Below are 20,900 nucleotides of genomic sequence, written 5' to 3' on the forward strand. Positions count from 1 at the left end.
AGCAAAGACAAAAACCACTTGATCATCTCAATAGATGCAGAAAAAGCCTTTGATAAGATCCAACACCATTTCATGGTAAAAGCTCTAAGAAAACTAGGAATAGAAGGAAAGTACCTCAATATTATAAAAGCTATATATGAGAAATCTACAGCCAGCATTATGCTTAATGGAGAAAAACTGAAAGCATTCCCTCTAAAATCAGGAACCAGACAAGAATGCCCACTATCTCCACTCCTATTCAACATAGTACTGGAATTCCTAGCCAGAGCAATTAGGCAAGAAGAAGGAATAAAAGGAATACAAATAGATAAAGAAACTGTCAAAATATCCCTATTTGCAGACGACATGATCCTATACCTTAAAGACCCAAAAAACTCTACTCAAAAGCTCCTAGACACCATCAATAGCTACAGCAAGGTAGCAGGATATAAAATCAACAGGGAAAAATTATTAGCATTTCTATACACTAACAATGAGCAAACTGAAAAAGAATATATGAATACAATACCATTTACAATACCCTCAAAAAAAATCAAATACCTAGGTGTAAACCTAACAAAAGATGTGAAAGACCTCTACAAGGAAAACTATCCACTTCTGAAGAAAGAGATTGAGGAAGACTATAGAAAGTGGAGAGATCTCCCATGCTCATGGATTGGTAGAATCGACATAGTAAAAATGTCGATACTCCCCAAAGTAATCTACATGTTTAATGCAATTCCCATCAAAATTCCAATGACATTCATTAAAGAGATTGAAAAATCTACTGTGAAATTTATATGGAAACATAAGAGGTCACGAATAGCCAAGGCAATACTCAGTCAAAAGAACAATGCTGGAGGTATCATGATACCTGACTTCAAACTATATTACAAAGCAATAACAATAAAAACAGCATGGTACTGGCACAAAAACAGACATGAAGACCAGTGTTACAGAATAGAGAACCCAGATATGAAGCCACACAACTATAACCAACTTGTCTTTGACAAAGGTGCTAAAAATATATGATGGAGAAAATGCAGCCTCTTCAACAAAAACTGATGGGAAAACTGGTTAGCAGTCTGCAAAAAACTGAACTAGATCCATGTATATCACCTTATTCCAATACTAACTCAAAATGGATCAAGGATCTTAATATCAGACCACAAACTCTAAAGTTGATTCAGGAAAGAGTAGGAAATACTCTGGAGTTAGTAGGTATAGGTAAGAACTTTCTCAATGAACCCCAGCAGCACAGCAACTAAGAGATAGCATAGATAAATGGGACCTCATAAAACTAAAAAGCTTCTGTTCATCAAAAGAAATGGTCTCTAAACTGAAGAGAACACCCACAGAGTGGGAGAAAATATTTGCCAGCTACACATCAGACAAAGGACTGATAACCAAAATATATAGGGAACTTAAAAAACTAAATTCTCCTAAAACTAATGAACCAATAAAGAAATGGGCAAGTGGACTAAACAGAACTTTCTCAAAAGAAGAAATTCAAATGGCCAAAAAAACACATGAAAAAATGCTCACCATCTCTGGCAATAAAGGAAATGCAAACTAAAACCACACTAAGATTCCACCTCACCCTTGTTAGAATAGCCATCATTAGCAACACCACCAACAACAGGTGTTGGCGTGTATGCAGGGGAAAAGGAACCATCTTACACTGTTGGTGGGAATGTAAACTAGTACAACCACTCTGGAAAAAAATGTGGAGGCTACTTAAAAAGCTAAACATTGATCTACCATGTGATCCAGCAATACCATTCTTGGGGATATACCCAAAAGACTGTGACACAGGTTACTCCAGAGGCACTTGCACACCCATGTTTATTGCAGCACTATTCACAATAGCCAAGTTATGGAAACAGTCAAGATGCCCCACTACTGATGAATGGATCAAGAAAATGTGGTATCTATACACAATGGAATTCTATGCAGCCATGAAGAAGAACGAAATGTTATCATTCACTGGTAAATGGATGGAGTTGGAGAACATCAATCTGAGTGAGGTTAGCCTGGCCCAAAAGACCAAAAATCATATGTTCTCCCTCATATGCGGACTTTAGATCAAGGGCAAACACAACAAGGGGATTGGACTTTGAGCACATGATAAAAGCTAGAGCACAGAAGGGAGGTCTGAGGATAGGTAAGACACCTAAAAAATTAGCTAGCATTTGTTGCCCTCAATGCAGAGAAACTAAAGCAGATATTTTAAAAGCAACTGAAGCCAATAGGAGAAGGGGACCAGGAACTAGAGAAAAGGTTAGATCATAATGAATTAACCTAGAAGGTAACACACATGCACAGGAAATTAATGTGAGTCAACTGCTGTATAGGTATCCTTATCTCAACTAGCAAAAACCCTTGTTCCTTCCTATTATTGCTTATACTCTCTCTTCAACAAAATTAGAGATAAGGGCAAAATAGTTTCTGCCAGGTATCGAGGGGGTTGTGGGGAGAGGGAGGGGGCGGAGTGGGTGGTAAGGGAGGGAGTGGTGGTAGGGGGGAGAAATGACCCAAGCGTTGTATGTATATTATTCATATGCACATATGAATAATAAAACAATAAAAATTAGAAATAAATAAATAAAATAAAATTTGGAGTTATGACATTTAAAAGTGCAATAAATCAAATAAAATACTAAGGAGCTTTACAACAGAGTCAAATGGCAAAAGAATCAGTGAACTAGAATATAAAGCGATAGAAATTATCCTACCTAAATAGACAGAAAAACTTGAAGGAACTGTGGGACAGCATATGTCCTAAAACATGTGTAACAACTGTCCACAGGAAGAGAGGAGAGCATAAAGGGAATGAAAAAATATGTGAAGAAATAATGGCCAAAATTTGATGGACAGTATTAATGTACACATCAAGGAAGCCTAGTGAACTACAATTTAATAAATACAAAGATATCCACAAATAGATTTAGCTTTGGCAAACTTTGAAAAGAAGAAGTGATAATATTGAAACCTGAAACAGAAAAGCAAAAAACAAAAATTCATCACAACATGATTAATGGTTGACGTGCCATTGGAACATTGGAGACCCAAAGACAATGGGATGATATACTCAGCGTATTGGAGGAGAAATGTCAACCATGAACACTATATCCAGAAAATTACCCTTCAAAAATAAAAGCAAGATAAAGAATTCTAAGAAAATAAAATTAGCAAGTGTTTTGCTGGCCACCTTTCCTTCCAAAGAATATTAAAGTCGTCCAGAATAAAAGGAAATGATACCAGAAAGTAAGTTGGATCCACAGGAAGAAATGAAAAGTACTAGAAATGGTAAATACAAGAGTTAATATAAAATGTTCTATAAATACATTTTCCTTACTTCTCTTAACTTCTTTAAAAGTCATAAGAAAATATAAAGCACTAAGTATAACATTGTCTATCTCACAAAGGAGTACCTTAAAAGCAATTGAGGCCAATAGGAGAAGGGGACCAGGAACTAGAGAAAAGGTTAGATCAAAAAGAATTAACCTAGAAGGTAACACACCTGCACAGGAAATCAGTACGAGTCAACTCCCTGTATAGCTATCCTTATCTCAACTAGCAAAAACCCTTGTTCCTTCCTATTATTGCTTATACTCTCTCTTCAAAAAATTAGAGATAAGGGTAAAATAGTTTCTGCCGGGTGTCGAGGGGATGAGGGGGAGAGGGAGGGGGTGGAATGGGTGGTAAGGGAGGGGGTGGGCGCAGAGGGGAGAAATGACCCAAGCATTGTATGCACATATGAATAATAAAATAATCAAAATTTAAAAAAGAGCTTTATTGGAGCAAAGCTTATATATTTTACCAGAATTTAATTGGTAAAAATATGAACTATATTATGGTAAGTGAAGATGCCCATTACAATTCCTAGACCAAATAAGGAAAGAATATGTAAGTTTCAAAAAATCAGCAGAACAATTAAAATAGCATACTAAAAATGTAAGAAGGCAGTAAAGAAGGACCAGAGGAACAAAAAAGACAGAAGCATAAAGGACAATAATTAGTCAAATGACAAATGTAAATCCAAGTAGAAGTATGTTAAATTGAACAGTCTAAAGACTCAATCAAGCTGGGTCCAGTGACTCATGTCTATAATCCTAGGCTCATGGGAGGCTGAGATCAGGAGGATGGCTGTTTGAGCCCAGCCCAGACAAATAATTCTAGAGACACCCTCTCTAAAATAATCAGAACAAAATGGAATGGAGGCATGGCTCAAGCAGTAGCACACCTGTTCTTTAAGCACGTAGCCCTGAGTTCAAACTCCGGTACCAACATAAAAAAAAGCAACAACCAACTACAATAATTACAGATTTCCATTCCCCATTTTCAATTGTTGATGAAAGCTAGACAGAAAATCAGGAAGGATCCAGAGGACTTGAACAACACTGTGAACCTAGTCTACCAAACTGACATCAGAACATTTCACCCAATCACTTCAGAACTTCAGAATAAACCTTCTTTACAAGAGCACATAGGCCATTCTCCAGGATAGACATAAAATCAGCCTCAACAAATTTAACAGGATTGATATTATACAAACATGTTCTCTAATTACAATGGAATTAAATTAGATATCATCTACAGAAAGAAATCTTGGAAATCATCCAAATATTTGGAAGTAAAACAACACATGTCTAACAACCCATGAGTCAAAGAAGAAACCACAAGGGCAATTGTAAAGTAGTTGGCCTGAATTAAAATGAAGATAAAACATGTCAAAACCTGAGATGCAAGTAAAACAATGAAGTCACATCTTCCAGCACCTACAATAGAAGTAAGAAGAGTCTCAGATCAATAAGCTTTCACTTGGTGGTACTGGGGTTTGAAATTGGGGCCTCACACTTGCTAGGCAGGCACTCTACAACCCAACCCACTCCCCCAGCCCTCTAGATAGGGTCTCATGAACTATTGGCACAAGTTGGCTTGGAACTCTGATCCTCCTGATCTCTGCCTTCTGAGTAGCTAGGATTACAGGTGTGGGCCACTGGTATCCAGCAATAAACTTTAAGAAACTAGAAAAGTGTCTACTTTAAGAAACTAGAAAAAGAAGAGGAAACAACTACAAATCAAACAGAATAAAGAAAAAAATGATAGTGATTGGGGCATAAATCAATGAAAGAAAATATTAAAATATATAAAATAGATGGAAACATAGTTTGCTCTTTGTAAAGATCAACAAAATTGAAAAACTTTTGTCTAGACTAAGCAAGCAAATCACCAAAGTCAGGGAGAAAAGAGAGTATATAATTAACAATATAAAAATCAAACAGTGCCTAAGGGAATATTAGAAACAAATTAGTGTCAAAATGTTAGACAATAGAGATGAAACTGACAAATTACTAGGCGCTTTTTCTTAAAAAACTCACTCAAAAAGGAAAACTTTCTAGTTCATTCTATGAGGGAAGAGTAACAACTTTAGATCAAGACATCACAAAAAAACTACAGACAAATATTCCACATGAATGTAGACATAAAAATTCTTAGCAAAATGTTAGCAAATCAAATCCAGAAACATTAAAAAAGTATCATACATACACCATGACCAAATGAGATTTATCCCATTATTTCAATGTTGCAAACCAATTAATTTAATATGACTTATAAATAGATTTGTGCATAAATTCATGATCAGCTCAATGGAGGCAGAAACACATTCAACAAGATCCAGTAATTAAGTTAAAAACTCTCACAAGGGAGTCAATGCCCTGTATAGCTATCCTTATCTCAACCAGCAAAAACCCTTGTTCCTTCCTATTATTGCTTATACTCTCTCTACAACAAAATTAGAAATAAGGGCAAAATAGTTTCTGCTGGGTATTGAGGGGGAGGGAGAGGGAGGGGGCAGAGTGGGTGGTAAGGGAGGGGTGGGGGCAGGGGGGAGAAATGAACCAAGCCTTGTATGCACATATGAATAATAAAAGAAAAATGAAAAAAAAAAAGAAAAAAAAACTCTCACAAGGGCTGGTGGAGTGGCTCAAGTGATAAGAGCACCTGCCTCGTAAGGTGAGGCCCTGAGATCAAACTTCAGTGCACCAAAAAAAAAAAAAAAGAAAGAAAAGAAAAGAAAAACTCTCAACAGACCAGAAATTAAAGGCAATGTCCTCAATCTGGCAGAAGGTAACTAAGAAAACATCAACTCAAGTCACAATTAATGGAGGAAATCTAAATGCTTTCTTTCCAAAACTAAGAATAAGACAAGGATGTCCACTCTTTCAACTATTATTAGATATTGCCTGAAGGTTCTAACCAGAATAGCAAGACAAAAGAAAATATTTTAAAGTATACAGATTGGTAAGGTAAAAGTAAAAGTGTCTTTATTAAAGATGACTCTATGCATAGAAAATCCCAAGGAATCTACTAAACACCCACTAATAAACAAGGTTAGCAAGACAGTGAGATAGAAGATCAATACTCAAAATAAACTATATTTTTATATACTAGCAACAAAAACTCCAAAAATGAAGTTAAAAAGGCTAACTTTGAAACACACATAACAAAAAATGCAAATTGTAAACATTAAAAACTAAGGCATTGTTGGGAGACAATGAAAATCCAAATTCCATGTTCATTTCATAGGTTGGAAGATTCAATATTGTCAAGATGTCAATTCATTTTTAAAATTCAGATGGCAATTTCCCCACCATTAATTGATAAACTCAATCTAATCCCTTACAAAAATCCCAGCTAATGGGTTTTTTTGGGGAAAAATTAATATATCTAAAAATTCACATGGAAATGCAAAGGACTTATAATAGCCAAAAAGTCTTGAAAAGAAGAGCAAAGTTGAAGGGTTTATACTACTCTATTTCAAACTTCCCATATATCCACAGTAATTAAGACAGTGTTGCATTGGTGCAAGGATGAACATAGATTGATGGAGCAGAACAGGGACCTTAAAATAAACCCCTTACACTTAAGGTTATTAATTTTTAAAGTAGCATATCATTATTTCATCTTTTTTTCTCAGTACCCAGACTCAGTATCTAGCAATTAATGGATACTCACTAGAAGATTTATGAATGAATGTAAACCTTTAAAAAGCTGTATATAGTGGTGAGTAAAAGTGTCCCATAAAAAGGGAGGACCCTAAGTCACATGAAGTAAAGACCTAGCCATTGTTCCCACTTTTAACAAGAGCAGGCCCAGGAAGGTGGGCCTCATGGTGGCCTGCTAAGATCTGTACACAGGAAGGGAAAAATAGCAGGGAAGATTGAAGGGGACAGTGCCAGAATGGGTAGCCTGTGTCTATCCAATTCAGCTCTAACCAGCTGTGACAATTTGGTCTGTGCAATTTTCCTCTTAGGTCTTGGTTTCTTATTTAGAAAATGATGATGTCGGGCTAGGTCTGGGAAGAATGCTAAGTACCACCACATGCCAAGTCCTGGGGCCAGGCACTGGGGACAGTACCCAGCACAACCCAGGATGGCACAACCCAGGATGGTCTCAGCTGCCAGGAAACCTACAGTCTAATGTAAAGACAGGTGCAACCAAGGAAGTAAAGAGAAAAGGTCTCTTTTACTATGCCACTTTTGATAAGTGCTCTGAGATAAACCAAGGAGAAACATAAGATAGGGTAGAAAGGATTCCTGGGTAATCAACACTTAAAGTGTCCTCCATTTAGAGACTTCTGGATGGTTTCAGGGGCTCTGAGAACCCCTTAAAACTAAGTTTGATTTTTTTCACATACATGTTTTTCTGATGCAAGGGCTCATGAATTTCATAGATGCTAAGAAAGATCTGTGGTCAACCAATGTTCATAGCATTGAAGGGAAGATGGAACGTTCCCTTTCCATCTTCCCCTGGACTCCCCTCACCAAAGAGTCCTCCTCTTACAAAGCTTTTTTGTTGTTGTTTATTCATTTATTCATATGTGCATACATTGTTTGAGCCATCTGTCCCCTCTGCACCCTGCCCCTTCCCTCCCCCTCTTGCTTCCAGGCAGAATCTGGAATTTTGTTGAAGAGAAGACATAACCAATAATAAGAAAGATACAGCATTTTTACTAGTTTTAGATAAGGATAGCTATACAGAGAGATTCCTAGCATTGCTTCAAAATATATAAACAGTTCAAGTATCCATCAACAGATGAATGAACAAACAAAATGTGATGTACATATACAATGGAGGTTTTTTTTTTTCTTTAAAAAGGAATGAAATTCTAGCACATACCACAATATAACTTTTTTTCTTATGGAACTGTGGTTTGAACTCAGGGCTTTGCAATTGCAAACCAGGCACTCTATAGCTTGAGACACACCTTCGGTCCATTGTGCTCTGGTTAGTTTGGATAATAGAGTCTTGTGAACTATTTGTCCAGGCTGGCCTGGAAACCCTCTCAGTGCCTCCCACATAGCTAGGATTACAAGTGTGAGCTCCTGGTGCCTGGCATGTGACTTATATTTTAAACATCATTCTTTTAAAAGTTATCTGTGGCACTGGATTAGATAATTTTCAGTACACTGTCAGCTCAGATAAGTGACATGAGTGACAAGGACAAAAATTAGATATTTAAAGATGCCCCTATTTTCTCTATATTTAAAAAAATAGGTATGTCTATAGCTTCACCTTCTACCTGCAATACAAGTAATGCTTTTACAAAACTATATTAAAGATAACGCATCAAATTTTATCCCTTATATTTACAAAACTTTCTAAAAGTTTTTTATTAGTGTATATTAATTGTACAACATAAGGGGCTTCATTGTGATTTTTCCATACATATATACAATGTATTTAATCATATTTGCTGCCTTTATTACTCTTTCTCCCCTCCACACCCATCTTTTTTAACTTCTTAGAAATTTTAATGGGTTTAATTATATTTTTTCATTTGTTCATACAGTGTACTTTGATCATATTCTCCCCTACACACCTTCTCTTTTCCTTTTCCATCTTCCTCTGGACCACCAAAGAGTCCTCCTTTTACAAAGCTGTTTTTTGTTGTTTATTCATTTATTCATATGTGCATACATTGTTTGAGCCATCTCTCCCCTCTGCCCCCTGCCCCTTCCTTTCCACCTCGCTTCCAAGCAGAACCTGGAATTTTGTTGAAGAGAAGACGTAACAAATAATAAGAAAGATACAGCGTTTTTACTAGTTTCAGATAAGGATAGCTATACAGACAGATTCCTAGCATTGCTTCCATGCACATGTGTGTTACAACCCAAACTGGTTCATCTCTACCAGACCTCTTCACTACTTCCCGGTCATCTTCGCATAGTGACCTCTTGTCAGTTTAAGATTACTTTATTCACTCCTCTACAGTGGGCACATCAAACACTTTCAAGTTTTGAGTTTCCTACCTTTCCCTATTCCTCCTGTATGTGTTCTCCCCTTAGCGTGTGACCCATGTCCAATAATATTTACAAAGCTTCTTGAAGTTTGCCTAGCATGACTTCATGTGCTCATCCTCAGCAATTAAGAACTACCAAGTTTTTGTTGCATTTCAGGTGGAAGGAAGGGGCAGGAACAAAGAGCAACCCCAATGTGTTCATCATCAGAGTTCTCTCCTCTGGTTGTTTATGCCAACCTGGCAGGGGCAACTGCCAAGCAAGTTTGGCTGCCTTAGGACCTTCATTATTACCCAGAAGCTCCTCCTTGATATGAAGGTAGGTTGCATCAGAGTTAATGGTACTATGCCTGACACATTTCCCAGGCATGATCACCAAACAGGTGTAGCATCATTCAATCCACCTGGTCATGAGCAAGAATGCAACAGAGGTGCCACTAGTTTGCCCTGGAAGGAGACTCTTTCTGTCTCTTTTGGCTTTCTGGCCATGAAGTGAGCAGTTTTGTTACACCATGTGCTCTCCACTGTGATGTGCTGCCCAAAGGTAATGGGGCCAATAGATCACGGACTGAAACTTCCAAAACCATGACCCAAAATTAATCTGTTTTTCTTTATGAATTGATATATCTTGGGTATTTGCTAAAATGATAGAAAGCAGTGCAATACTTAGCAATACTTTTATCTTAAAAGCCTAAGAATGCTGTTTTAAAAAATTCAATTAGAAAGGTATCCGGAAACTACCCCCACTGAAACTCTTGTGATACGTGCAAGAGGACGGGGCTGCAAGCAGCAGTCTGACCAAGCAGTGGAGAGCAACACACTGAGACAGTCACCCACAGCCCCACAGCACAGGCTGCCACTGGTGACAGCAGCCGGCTTTTCTTCACCCAGCATGCTTTCCTGGCACCACTGAGGGCCCAGAAGAAAAGTGTGCTTCTGGGGGCATGGTGGGCACATGGCAAGGGAGCCCAGGACCCTACTCTGTGTCAACAGAAAGCAGAGCAAGAAAGGAGGAAGAAGAAAAGAAGGGGGAAGGAAGGAGGGAAAGAGATGGGGAAACTGATAGATAAAGATAGGGAGAGAAAGAAGACAGATGAACACTTGTGACCCCTTTAATTATAACTGACAGTTACCTGGCCTATGAAATAGAGATGAAGTCCCAACAACAGAGAATCAATATTTACCTTCTGAATCTTTGTCGTAGAAAACGCCATGTGGATGCAAAGAGTAGGGTCGGGAAGCAAAGTTCTTTAAGTGAATGACGATCACATCACCCACTTCAGCCCTCAGGATGGGGCCCAGGAATCCAAGCCAGGGGGGCTTGAGGATCTCTGTGGAATAGGTCCCATCTGTGAAGTGTCTGTAAACAGCCTTTTTGTAAATGCCGCCTATCCTGTTGGGCCCTCTTTCGAGAAATAAGGTTGCAAGTCTAAAAGTAAGAAGGAAAATATTTTATAATTGAGGATTAAAAAAGAAACCTCAATAGCTTACCTTTCAGGGTTCATAAAATGTTTATATTCTGCTTTCTAATTTGATGTTCATCATAATCCATTATCTCTGTAGAGCTGGTAAGAATATTCTTGAAAATTTTACCAAATGTGAAAATGAGGCTCAGCTAGTTAAGTGACAAGTCAAAAGGCACACATAGCATCCATAGCCAAACTAAAACAAAATTGAAGAATTCTGAAGTCACACCCCTCTTTTGTTCCTTTTCATTTAACATGCTGTGCACAAACACATCGTGTACTTGCTGCCTTCCAGCACTTTCTAGGTGCTGTGAGGGAGACAAAAGGGTTTTATTCTAATCATGGGAAATCAAGAATTTATACAAAGTAATATGTGATTGTTAGTTGAGTGATTGATGCAACAGATACAGGCTCTGCTTTTCTAGAAATATAATAATTCAAGTAAAAATGTTGCTGTGGGAGAAAGACATAAGAAAATATTCCATGACAAACATAGGCATTAAGACATAGGCTTGGATAACAAGGGAAAGTGAACACATGAAGGAGGAACAGCATGGGCAATGAGGAGGAAGACATGTATGTTGGCAGGGTGGAGAGCAGGTTATAGGATAGGCACTGAACTGAGAAGGTGAAGAGTAGAAAATGTGGGTACACATCAATTCTTGGGGTGAATGATAATGAAAATTTTAATTCCAGATTGAAGAATTTAGAATTTTTCTTGGAAGCCCTGAGGACTCACTGGGGTTTTTTATAAAATAGCTGAATGATAATTGGTATTTAAGGACCTTTCTCATAGCTGTGGTGTGCAAATTTTAAGATGAGGGGTAGAGAGACTAGTAAGAGTCCAGAAAGGAGAAGGAAATGGATGGATGTGGAAAAAAACATAATTCTAGGACTTGATGTCCTCCTGGGGCATCAGGATGAAGGGGATACTTTAGTGGGTGGGATCTGGGAGCCTAAGACCAAAGCAGTACTGGTGACATCTCTTTGCAGTGGCTGTTCCAGCTTCTCTTGGGAAGGCAAAGCCCACTGCCACACTCAGTGTGCATGCATAGCACAGAGTTCCAACCTAGGAAGAACGGCTTCTGCTTGAGCAAAAGCTCCACCATTCCTGTGAAAGCAGCCATCCCAGTGTAGCTGGGTCCTGCCTGAGGGTGAGAAGCCAAGTCCCAGTTTGTGACACACTCCTGCAAGTGCACATGAATGTATACTCTCTCATTCAACAAGCATTATTTTTGTCAGGCCATAAACTCAGTAATAGGGATTCAGAGAAGAGGACAAGTCCCCAGCTTGAAAGATCTCCCATTCTGGAAGGGAAAGTTATAAGAACACAAACTATGTTCTGGGGCCTCTAATCTGAAGTGGTAGACAGGCCAACAAGTCTGCCTAAAGGAATCAATGTCTAGATATGCTCCCAAAGAACAAAGAGAAGTTACCTAAGCAAAGAAGAAGGAAAAGGCTTATATGGTAGACATTTTGGAATTCTACAAAACCAGCATCCTTCTCCCATTCTCATTATGTGTGCTTTGAATGGGCTCCCCCTCCAGCTGCAGTGATGGAGCAGGTAACCCAGGCTAACCTATGAGCACACCAAGTTCTCTTAATATATCATTGTCAGGAGAGGATATGATCCAGACCTGGAGAGTTGATGTCATTCATCCCCCCAAACAGAAAGATTAGTTCAGTGATTAGTTCAGGGGCAGGTCCAGGTGGATAATGGGTTCAATGTGAGGAATTCTAGGGCTCTTTGAAGGATCTTCTGATTGTGTACTTGGGGATGTAGGTCCAGAGCTTCTGACAACCAAGTGACTAGCCCAAGAATAGTTGGCCCAAGAGTTGTCTGTTTCTTGCTCGCTTGATGTTTGCTATTTACCTCATCACTCTAACCAAGTCCAATTGCTTCCATCATCGTGGGGACTCCTCATCATCCCTTTCTCACTTTTTTTCTTTTTGGACAGTGTTGCGTTATGTAGCCCAAGCTGGTTTCAAATGCACACTCCTCCTGCCTCAGCCTCCCCAGCACTGGGATTACAAACGTACACCGCCACATCTGGCCTTCCTTTCCCATGTCTTATATTTTCTATTCTACTTTATTCACTTCTAAGAATTCAATTATTCATCAAATTCTTTTGAAAAATGTGTCAAATACCTATCAGATGTCACCCAGCATTTCTCTTTTCTATTCTTCTGTGGCCCCAACCTCTTTCTGTTTATTTTTCTTTTCTGATTCTTTCCAACAAAAATTATCTCCACCTTTCCTAAAGGGTATTGCCCAAAATCTTTAACCAAGTAATCAGGCAGTTCACTCTGTGCCAGGATGAGCAACTCATTCAGTTCTGTCATTCCAGGTTGAATATTAGGGTCATTCTAGGATGGCTAAACTAGTTAGATTTAGAATATCCTAAAAGATTCACCTATGGCATGGTAGCCTGAAGTTTTGTAAGATGGCTCTAATCTCCTTGTTTCCTCCAGATTGTCTTGTACCAATTTTTCTCCACATCACCCCTCTCAGCACAGGGTGCAATGATCCCCTTTGACTTGTCTCTCTTCTCTCTGAGTCAGAATTCTAGGCAGATGCCTGATTCAGATATTCTTGTCTTATAACAGGCCCCAACCCTAGATATTAACAGGTGGAGCTGTAAATCCACAGATCCATTAAACAGACCTCACCACATTTCTATTCTGCCCAAAGATAGAACCACCTGAGGTAGATATTTGAACCCAAATAAAGTCAGTAGCTACATTTAACTGTGTTCCCACACTGAGAGAAGCCCTTAAATACGCATGACCACTCCAGACAGGAACCAGTGTAAAGCCCTGGATTGCTATAGGCTCTTTTCTGCCTCAACAGTGACTCCTGCACACATCTCCTCTGCCTCAGCTCTGGGGCAATCTTGAAGACCACTCAGGTGATTTTCAAGAACAGATAGCATGCAAGGTGTTGGCTTAGATGTTTAGGATACAAAAATGAGCAAGATTTTTCCCCCAATGAGTGTGTTTATGTTCAAGAGGAAGAGACAAAGACATTGATAGTTGCAAGGAAGAGACTGCTAAGAATTCTAAGAACAGAATAACATGCTTGGGGAATTTAGGAGTGAGGGAGAGATGATGGGCACTCCAAGTGGAAGGAATAACTTGAGCAAGATGTCAAGGCGAAAGGATTAGCAGTCACTTTGGGCAGCCAAAAGCAGATTTGCATGGCCAGGAAACTTGATGGGAATAGAATTCTGGAGAAATTTGAGTTCTGAGTTAACACATTTAGGTATAATTATATTTACAATTAAATTTCTCTAAAGATTCTTGATCATGAAAGCATTTGATGTACCCACTCCAAAGGAATTAATACAGAAACTTTAAAGCAACAGAGGTCAACATGAGAAGGGAATCAGGAACCAGTGTAAAGATCAGTTAGAGATGAATCAACCTGGGTTGTAACACATTTGCACATGAAAGCAATGTTAGGAATCTCTCTGTATAGCTGTCCTTGTCTCAACCAGCAAAAATGCTACATCTTTCTTACTATTGCTTATTTCTGCTCTTCAATGGAACTGGAGAAAAGCACAGAACAGGTTCTGCCTGGAAGAGAGGGGGAGGAGGGAGAGTGAGGAGGAGGGGGCAGGGAGGAGAAATGACCCAAACAATGTATGCACATGTGAATAAATGAATAATAATTTTATAAAGAAGCTATAAAGGGAAAAAAAGAGAATAATAAAAAAGGAAAAGGGAAATTTAACCAAATCTGTGTTTTAGGACAATTTTGATGGAAACCCTTGACTTCTCTTCATCATACCTGTTCATATGATTCCTTTCCATCAGATTCTGCTCATTGGATCAAGCCCTCAATACTGGGTTTCCACAGACAGATTACTGAGTCACTATACCTAACCAAGGCTCTGTTTAATTTCATGCCTGACTTGGGGGATTTTATATCTTGGAATCTGATTCAGCTGAACTTCTCACTCCCCATGACCCAGACATGGTATCTATGTGCCTGGTCTGGTCTGGGTAATTTTGGCCAACTTGGCAAATTTCACTATCTCCCTTTACTTCAATGTCATCTATTCCCAAGTGCTTTCCTCTATATCCAAGCAGAAACATTCCTTTGTTGATGGAGCCACAGCAAGTCTGATGTCCTCAGTATCAACTAATGGATTTTCATTAGCTTCATTAAGATTGGGAAAAGCCCCAAAGGTCCAAAAACTAGAGATGGTTTGGAGGCTTCCAAAAAAACTGGAGATGGTTTCCTTAAGGAGATTGTCAGATGTTAGTTCGCCAGTGAGTCAGAAGCAAGTGCCGAAGAAGTTCCTACTACAAAATTCCCAGCAGTTTCAACTATGAATGGTCACTTCGCCTATCCTGCAGACTCCTCAGGATGATGGAGTAAGAGGTCAACACGTCAAGTGGCTAGGAATCCATCTTGTGATGAAATAGAAAGTGGGACACTTCCCAAATCATAGAAGAATCACTGAGGCAGATGGAGGAGAAGGCACCTGGAGAGAAGCATCCAGAGTTTCAACCAAAGCAGTAAGGCTCTTCTTCAGAGCAGCCAGCCCCAGCTTCCTTTCCAGCCTCATTTCCTTTCTCTTTGCCCCAACTTCCAGGTCTTCATGCTTCTTGCACTCTTTGTGGAACACACCACATCCTTTCAGCTTTCCAAGACTTCCATACATTCTTTTTTTCTGTGTCTCAGTGACTTCTTTCTCCATCTGTCAAGCATCCTTCAATCTCAGTTCAGACTTTTCCTTTTTCCCTTCTCTTCACACCCACTGCTCTGATCATACACTACTATGTTACATTTTCCAAAATGCATTAAGGTAAGATATGTACATTTCTGGTTTGTGAGCCTATTGAAGATAAAACTTCTTCAAATGTCTTTTTTTATTACTAATGCTCAGCCTAATTTTCTATTTCCTACTGCCTACTTTTCTATTGCAAATTGACTGAAAGAGTTGGTACTTAATGGCTTTGAAAAGTAAAACAAATAAACAAAAACCCCATGAATTTGCCCCTAGATTGACAAGTTAAAATTGGAATAGTTTTGCAAACTATATTGCAGAAAAACATATGTTGCCATGTTTGATTCTGATTATCTAGGCCCAGGATGGCAATCAGGTTTTATCTTCTTTCCTAAAACTGATCTGTTGGTAGTGATTGCTTAGAAAAAGAGAAATCAAGGTTGAGATCAACCAGATCAAAAGAATGATGTGATCTATACCAGGTATCTGTAGTGGAGGAGGAGCTAGGAGCCCACATAATGCATAGTTGCTCTTCTTGCTCTATGCAGATGGCAGCACATGGCTTCAGGGTCTTTGGGTGTGGCTGTCTCACAACTGACATAATACCTCTCACTGGAAGAACACATACTGAGTTGTTTTCTCATAGTGGCAATGACTAGGGAATAATCCACCCTTGTTCATTTACTAGGTCCCCCTTGTAACCAAACTACACAAGGCATTTTTCCAATGATGCCTGGCTCCTGGGTACAATTTGTGACTATCAGAAAATATCCTGTGAATATGGCTCAGAAATCTAACACACGACATTATAGACTTTTGTTTTCTAGGTCTGCATTCCAAAAACTGACAAGAAGGGTTTACAGTCACCTTCCACTTCTGTAATTTATAAGATAAAGCTTACAGAGCAGCAAAATTAAAAAAGAAAAGCATTTAAGTAGAGCACAGCAAGGTTTTAAAGTCAAGTTAAAAAGTGATTATAATTCTCTTTCTCTCTACCAGCCTTAAACAGACCACCTAATATGATCATATACCAGGTCAAACCCACCAACAACAAAGCCCCTTTGATTTGTTTCAATTTTCCTTTTTTTTCTTTTTGGTGGCATTGGGATTTGAACTCAGGACCTCACACTTGCTTAGCAGGTGCTCAACCACTTGAGCCACTCCACCAGCCCAACAAAGCCCCTTTGATAAAACTGATCCTAGCCTCAGAGGCTGGCAAACCTTCTGGAGTCCTCAACTGAGCCAAAGATGTGAAATGGCTGGATCTCACCACTAAAGGGTCCTAGAATATTACTGGTGAGATAGAAACATCATTTGGGTAGAGGAAATTGACTTTGATGGTGGAGAGAATCAAAACTTCCAGAACTCTTCCAGGGCGAGTATTGTACAGGATTGGAAAGAAGACTTTGATCAGCTTCTTGAGATGGAGTTTGGGAAATGGGAAGGGAAGGTCCAAACCCTGGAATCCACTAATCTCAGGTGGTTACCAAAACCCACTCCAAGGAGGATCAGTCCAGTGTCGTGCAGGTTGGACTCCTTTTTGCTGCAGCCAAAGAGAGGTTAAGAGCTTCTACTAGCAGGTCTCCTCCCTTCCCCAGCCTCTTCTCCAAGTAAGAGTTGAACAAGTACTTTTGCAGATATCAGTTGAGTGAATCCTGTACTATTTATCTGCCCAGGCACCGGATTACTAACCTTCCCAGGTCACTCGGATTTGTCAATCCCTCCCTACGCTTGATGTGAAGTCAGCAGGGGAAGTTACTAGGATGGAAGAGGAAGCCATAGATTCAGGACCCTTGTGGAAGAGCCAGGGACGTGACTGTCCAGAGAAGGACATGTACTCCAGGAATCACAGGGCCAGACCTCCCAGAGGCAGCAAAGCTCTCTCTTCTCTCAGCTTCCTGGCTTCCAATCTACATAATGGGACCAACAAAACAAGACTCCTGTTTCAAGGGTCAGAGAAGGATTGTAATAGCAAGGATGTGGAAGACAGAAGTGTTCTTCAGCCAGTGACTGACTGAATGCAGGATGGCATATTTACGCCATATAGGCACCAAAACAGCAAATCGCATAGCACTATGAAGAGTATTGTACACCTATGTGTGTGTTTAAATATATAACTATATGCAAAGAAAACACCTGCGAAGTGGCCAAGAAGCCAAGAAAGTGTGGCCTCTGGACCAGAGGACTGAGACCACAGACAGGAGTGAAAAGGGATGAGTTTACTCTTGTTCATCTTCTTTTCTGCTACGGGTTGTTTACTTTGTTCCTATGACTCATTCTCATAGTAAAAGGATAATAAACTCACATTTTATTTAGAAAAGGCCAGGCTGTTTGGCCATTGAGGTGAGAACATTTTCTCACACACCTTCTAACCTCTCAAAACAAAACTCTGTGGTAGAAATCAGTTCTCCTGATTTCATGGGATTGGTCTCCTGACTGGGGAGCACAGCACCTGCTCCCTAAGTTGGAGGAAAGAGAATTTCCACAGCCTCTGCCTTGCAAGTCCCCACTCAGGCAATGGGACTGAGGTCCTGGGCCCATCTGTGTACATCCTGGGTTCTCTTGGCTGAGCCTGTGTGTCTGCCCAAGAGCAAGAGCTGGCTCTCTTCGGCTCTTTGAGACTGAGGCCTACATTCCCCTTATAAAAGAAGGAGAGTTAAGTTTGGATCCCTAACTTTGTAACAGAAGCTGTTGCATTTATCATTCTCAGTTGCAGCTTAGGACAGTCATGTAATATACTCTAGCCAATGGTACATAAGCAGAAGCCACTCAATGGTGCTTCTCTCCATGTAGCTGGCAGAGACCTTTTTTTTCTTTTGCTCTTCTCCTTTATTCATAACTGAAGTGAAGACATGATGACTGGAACCCCAGAAGCCATTTTGAAATAATGAAGAAGAGGATCACACACTAGGGATGGTCGAGTGAAAAGCCAGAAAAAAACCTTGGACCCTGATGAATATCTATCTTTAGATCTCTTTTGTGTAAGTAAAACATTTTTTCTAATATATTTAAACCACTACTTTTTAGTCTTCAGCTAACTAGCAGATGAATACAACTTCTGATCAAAAAGAGGAGGAGGAAAAGCAGAGTAAGAAATGAGCCATATGCAGTTGCCTAATTATCACCAGGGTAGGCAGCAGTTGTCTTGCTTTATAGATGACACTGGGTCACCCAGTAAGGTAGTGACAGAGCAAGGATTAGATTCAATCACTGATATGTTATCTGAACTCAGCCTGATGGGCAAAAGGCTATAATGAATTATTCATAGGTCCTGGTCAGTCCAGCAGGCTCTGAGGGAAGCCCCACCCACTTCTCTATCCTGTTCTTCCAGCACATACAGGACCCAGGCCATGAACACACACACACACACACACACACACACACAAGCATACACACCTGCAAATGCATGCTGAACATTCATGCTCCCACTCTCATGTGCACAGTGCTGCTTTTAACCTGACCCCACCCCTGCCTGAGACTTCTCCATCACCTCCAGGAGTGCAATTGTTGTCATGACTTGTCTGCTGAAGCCACCCAAACAAGAGACAAAAATGGAGCATTGGAGGGACAAGTACTCACTGATGTCCCTCAACACTTATTGCGAATGCTGCATATTTTAGCATTGTCTTCTTTTGCACATTGCTAGACATGTGTCAGTCTTATCACCTAAATAGCTAATAGTTGTCCCCAACAGGGATTAGGTTTTCTAAAGCAGTGGTTCTCAAGTGTCTACCCATGTACCATCTGCATCAGAGTCATGAGGGACATTTGCCAAATGTTTAGGTTCCCAGGCCCCATTTCAGGGCAACTGAGTCAGAATTTCTGATGGCAAGGCCATCAGCTTTTTCCTAAGCTCACCAAATGATTCCTGTGGTAGAGCTTTTCAGGACTTGCCATCTCCTTCTTCTTTCATCCCAGCAGAAGTAGAGTGCAAAGATCTTGCCTTTGTGATTAGTTGGAGCCATGGGGTTTCCAGCAGATGGGCTATGAGTGGAAGTGACAGGACTCACTTCTGGGTCAGGACATTTACTTGTCCTTACACCTCTGTTTCTTGGCTACCAGGAAGCCTCCTGTTAAGAGAATGAAGCCTGAAGATCAAAGCAGCTAGGAATTCTGAGTGCCCAGAGCAACAGTTGCCCTGAAGTAACGTGAACTCCACTGGGTAAGAAATAACCCTTTTGTGATGTAAGCCCCAGAAATTTGGGATTTGTTTGTTATTCCCACATAACCTGACAAATTCTGAAGACAAAATTCTAGTGTGCCTCCATGTCAGGAAATCACACTTCTATCATATTTAGCAAAATATAAAAACCATAGTTAACTATTTGATTTTAAAATGTTGAAAGTGAAAAAAGAAAGTGGAGAATTAAAAGAGAAAGAGCAGATTTGGGGGGAAATTATTTGTTTATTTACAGTCTATGCAGCAAACTAGCTCTGAGAACACATTATGCATTAGAAACAGTAGTAAAGAAGCTCTGTTCCTATGAGTACTAGAAGGTGCAACTCTTGCCCAAGAAACAGGACAGGAGTCACTCAAGGGAGCCATGTGTAGGGAGCTGCACTCGCAGAGAACCTGCACTGCTCAGCATTATTTACAGAGTAGCCACAGGAAGGGGCAGACCCTTCACTCTTCCCACCTGCATTGCTACATTTTGACTCAAGCTCAGGAAGTGTTTATTTCCTGCTGGAAAGGAATCCATTCCAGTTGAGAAGATTCACATTAACAACTCTCTTAAAGGGAAAGCAGGGATTTAGTCCATCACATTGCCAAGGACAAATTGATCAGGGTCAGAAAGAGCCTGCCTGTGGAGATCATCTGAACAGTGCCAATGTCCAGGCAAGATTCTGAGGAGTTTGTAACTCACCAGGTATGTACACCTCATCAGCAATCCCTTTTCCTGGATTTTTTACGGGGATGTTCCCCATCATTTACCATGGAGCAATTGTTGAGCATATGTGGGACATGAAACTAAAAACTGGGGCCAACATGTATTAATCTCGGTCCCTGAACTCCAGAGACTTACTTACCATCTGGTTGGGAGATCAAACCACATGCATTGGAGAATACGTAGCAAAACACAATTTCATATGTTAAGTGCCAACAATGTTGTACAGATCCCGAATGTCTGGTGGTATGGGATGTGGGGTAAAGATGAGCTGAGAAGTAATGTCAGAAGAAGGTGGGGCACAGCAGGCATGTGAGATCATTGTAGTCACAATAAGGACACAGAAAGTCATCTGAGCTTGAGAAGGGATATTGCTCACTGAGGAGAAAACAGAACCAGGTTGAGAAAAGTACCACTTGGCTAAAAAGGGTGAAGACAGAATTACACACGAGAACTCAGAAGCCACTCCTTCCCTAGTTAGATGGGGAATTTTTCAAGCATTCCTTATTTCCCTGGCACCAGCTAT

The 20,900-nt window shown here is 39.9% G+C and overlaps 1 protein-coding gene across 6 annotated transcripts in view; it reads right to left on the reverse strand.

Annotated features, from left to right (window-relative positions):
- The window catches only part of Hephl1 (hephaestin like 1), a 98,871-nt gene that overhangs the window by 72,065 nt on the left and 5,906 nt on the right, over nt 1–20,900 (reverse strand). For 4 of the 6 annotated variants that reach the window (XM_074080745.1, XM_074080739.1, XM_074080735.1 and 1 more), the window contains exon 2: nt 10,471–10,715. In XM_074080745.1, coding sequence (XP_073936846.1) covers nt 10,471–10,715 — 245 coding nt within the window. Of the gene's footprint in view, nt 1–10,470; nt 10,716–19,346; nt 19,760–20,516; nt 20,753–20,900 lie in introns of those variants that run through there. The other 2 variants (XM_074080757.1, XM_074080751.1) reach the window with 2 other exon arrangements.

The sequence above is a fragment of the Castor canadensis genome, chromosome 1, assembly GCF_047511655.1.
Source record: "Castor canadensis chromosome 1, mCasCan1.hap1v2, whole genome shotgun sequence".
Taxonomy (NCBI): domain Eukaryota; kingdom Metazoa; phylum Chordata; class Mammalia; order Rodentia; family Castoridae; genus Castor; species Castor canadensis.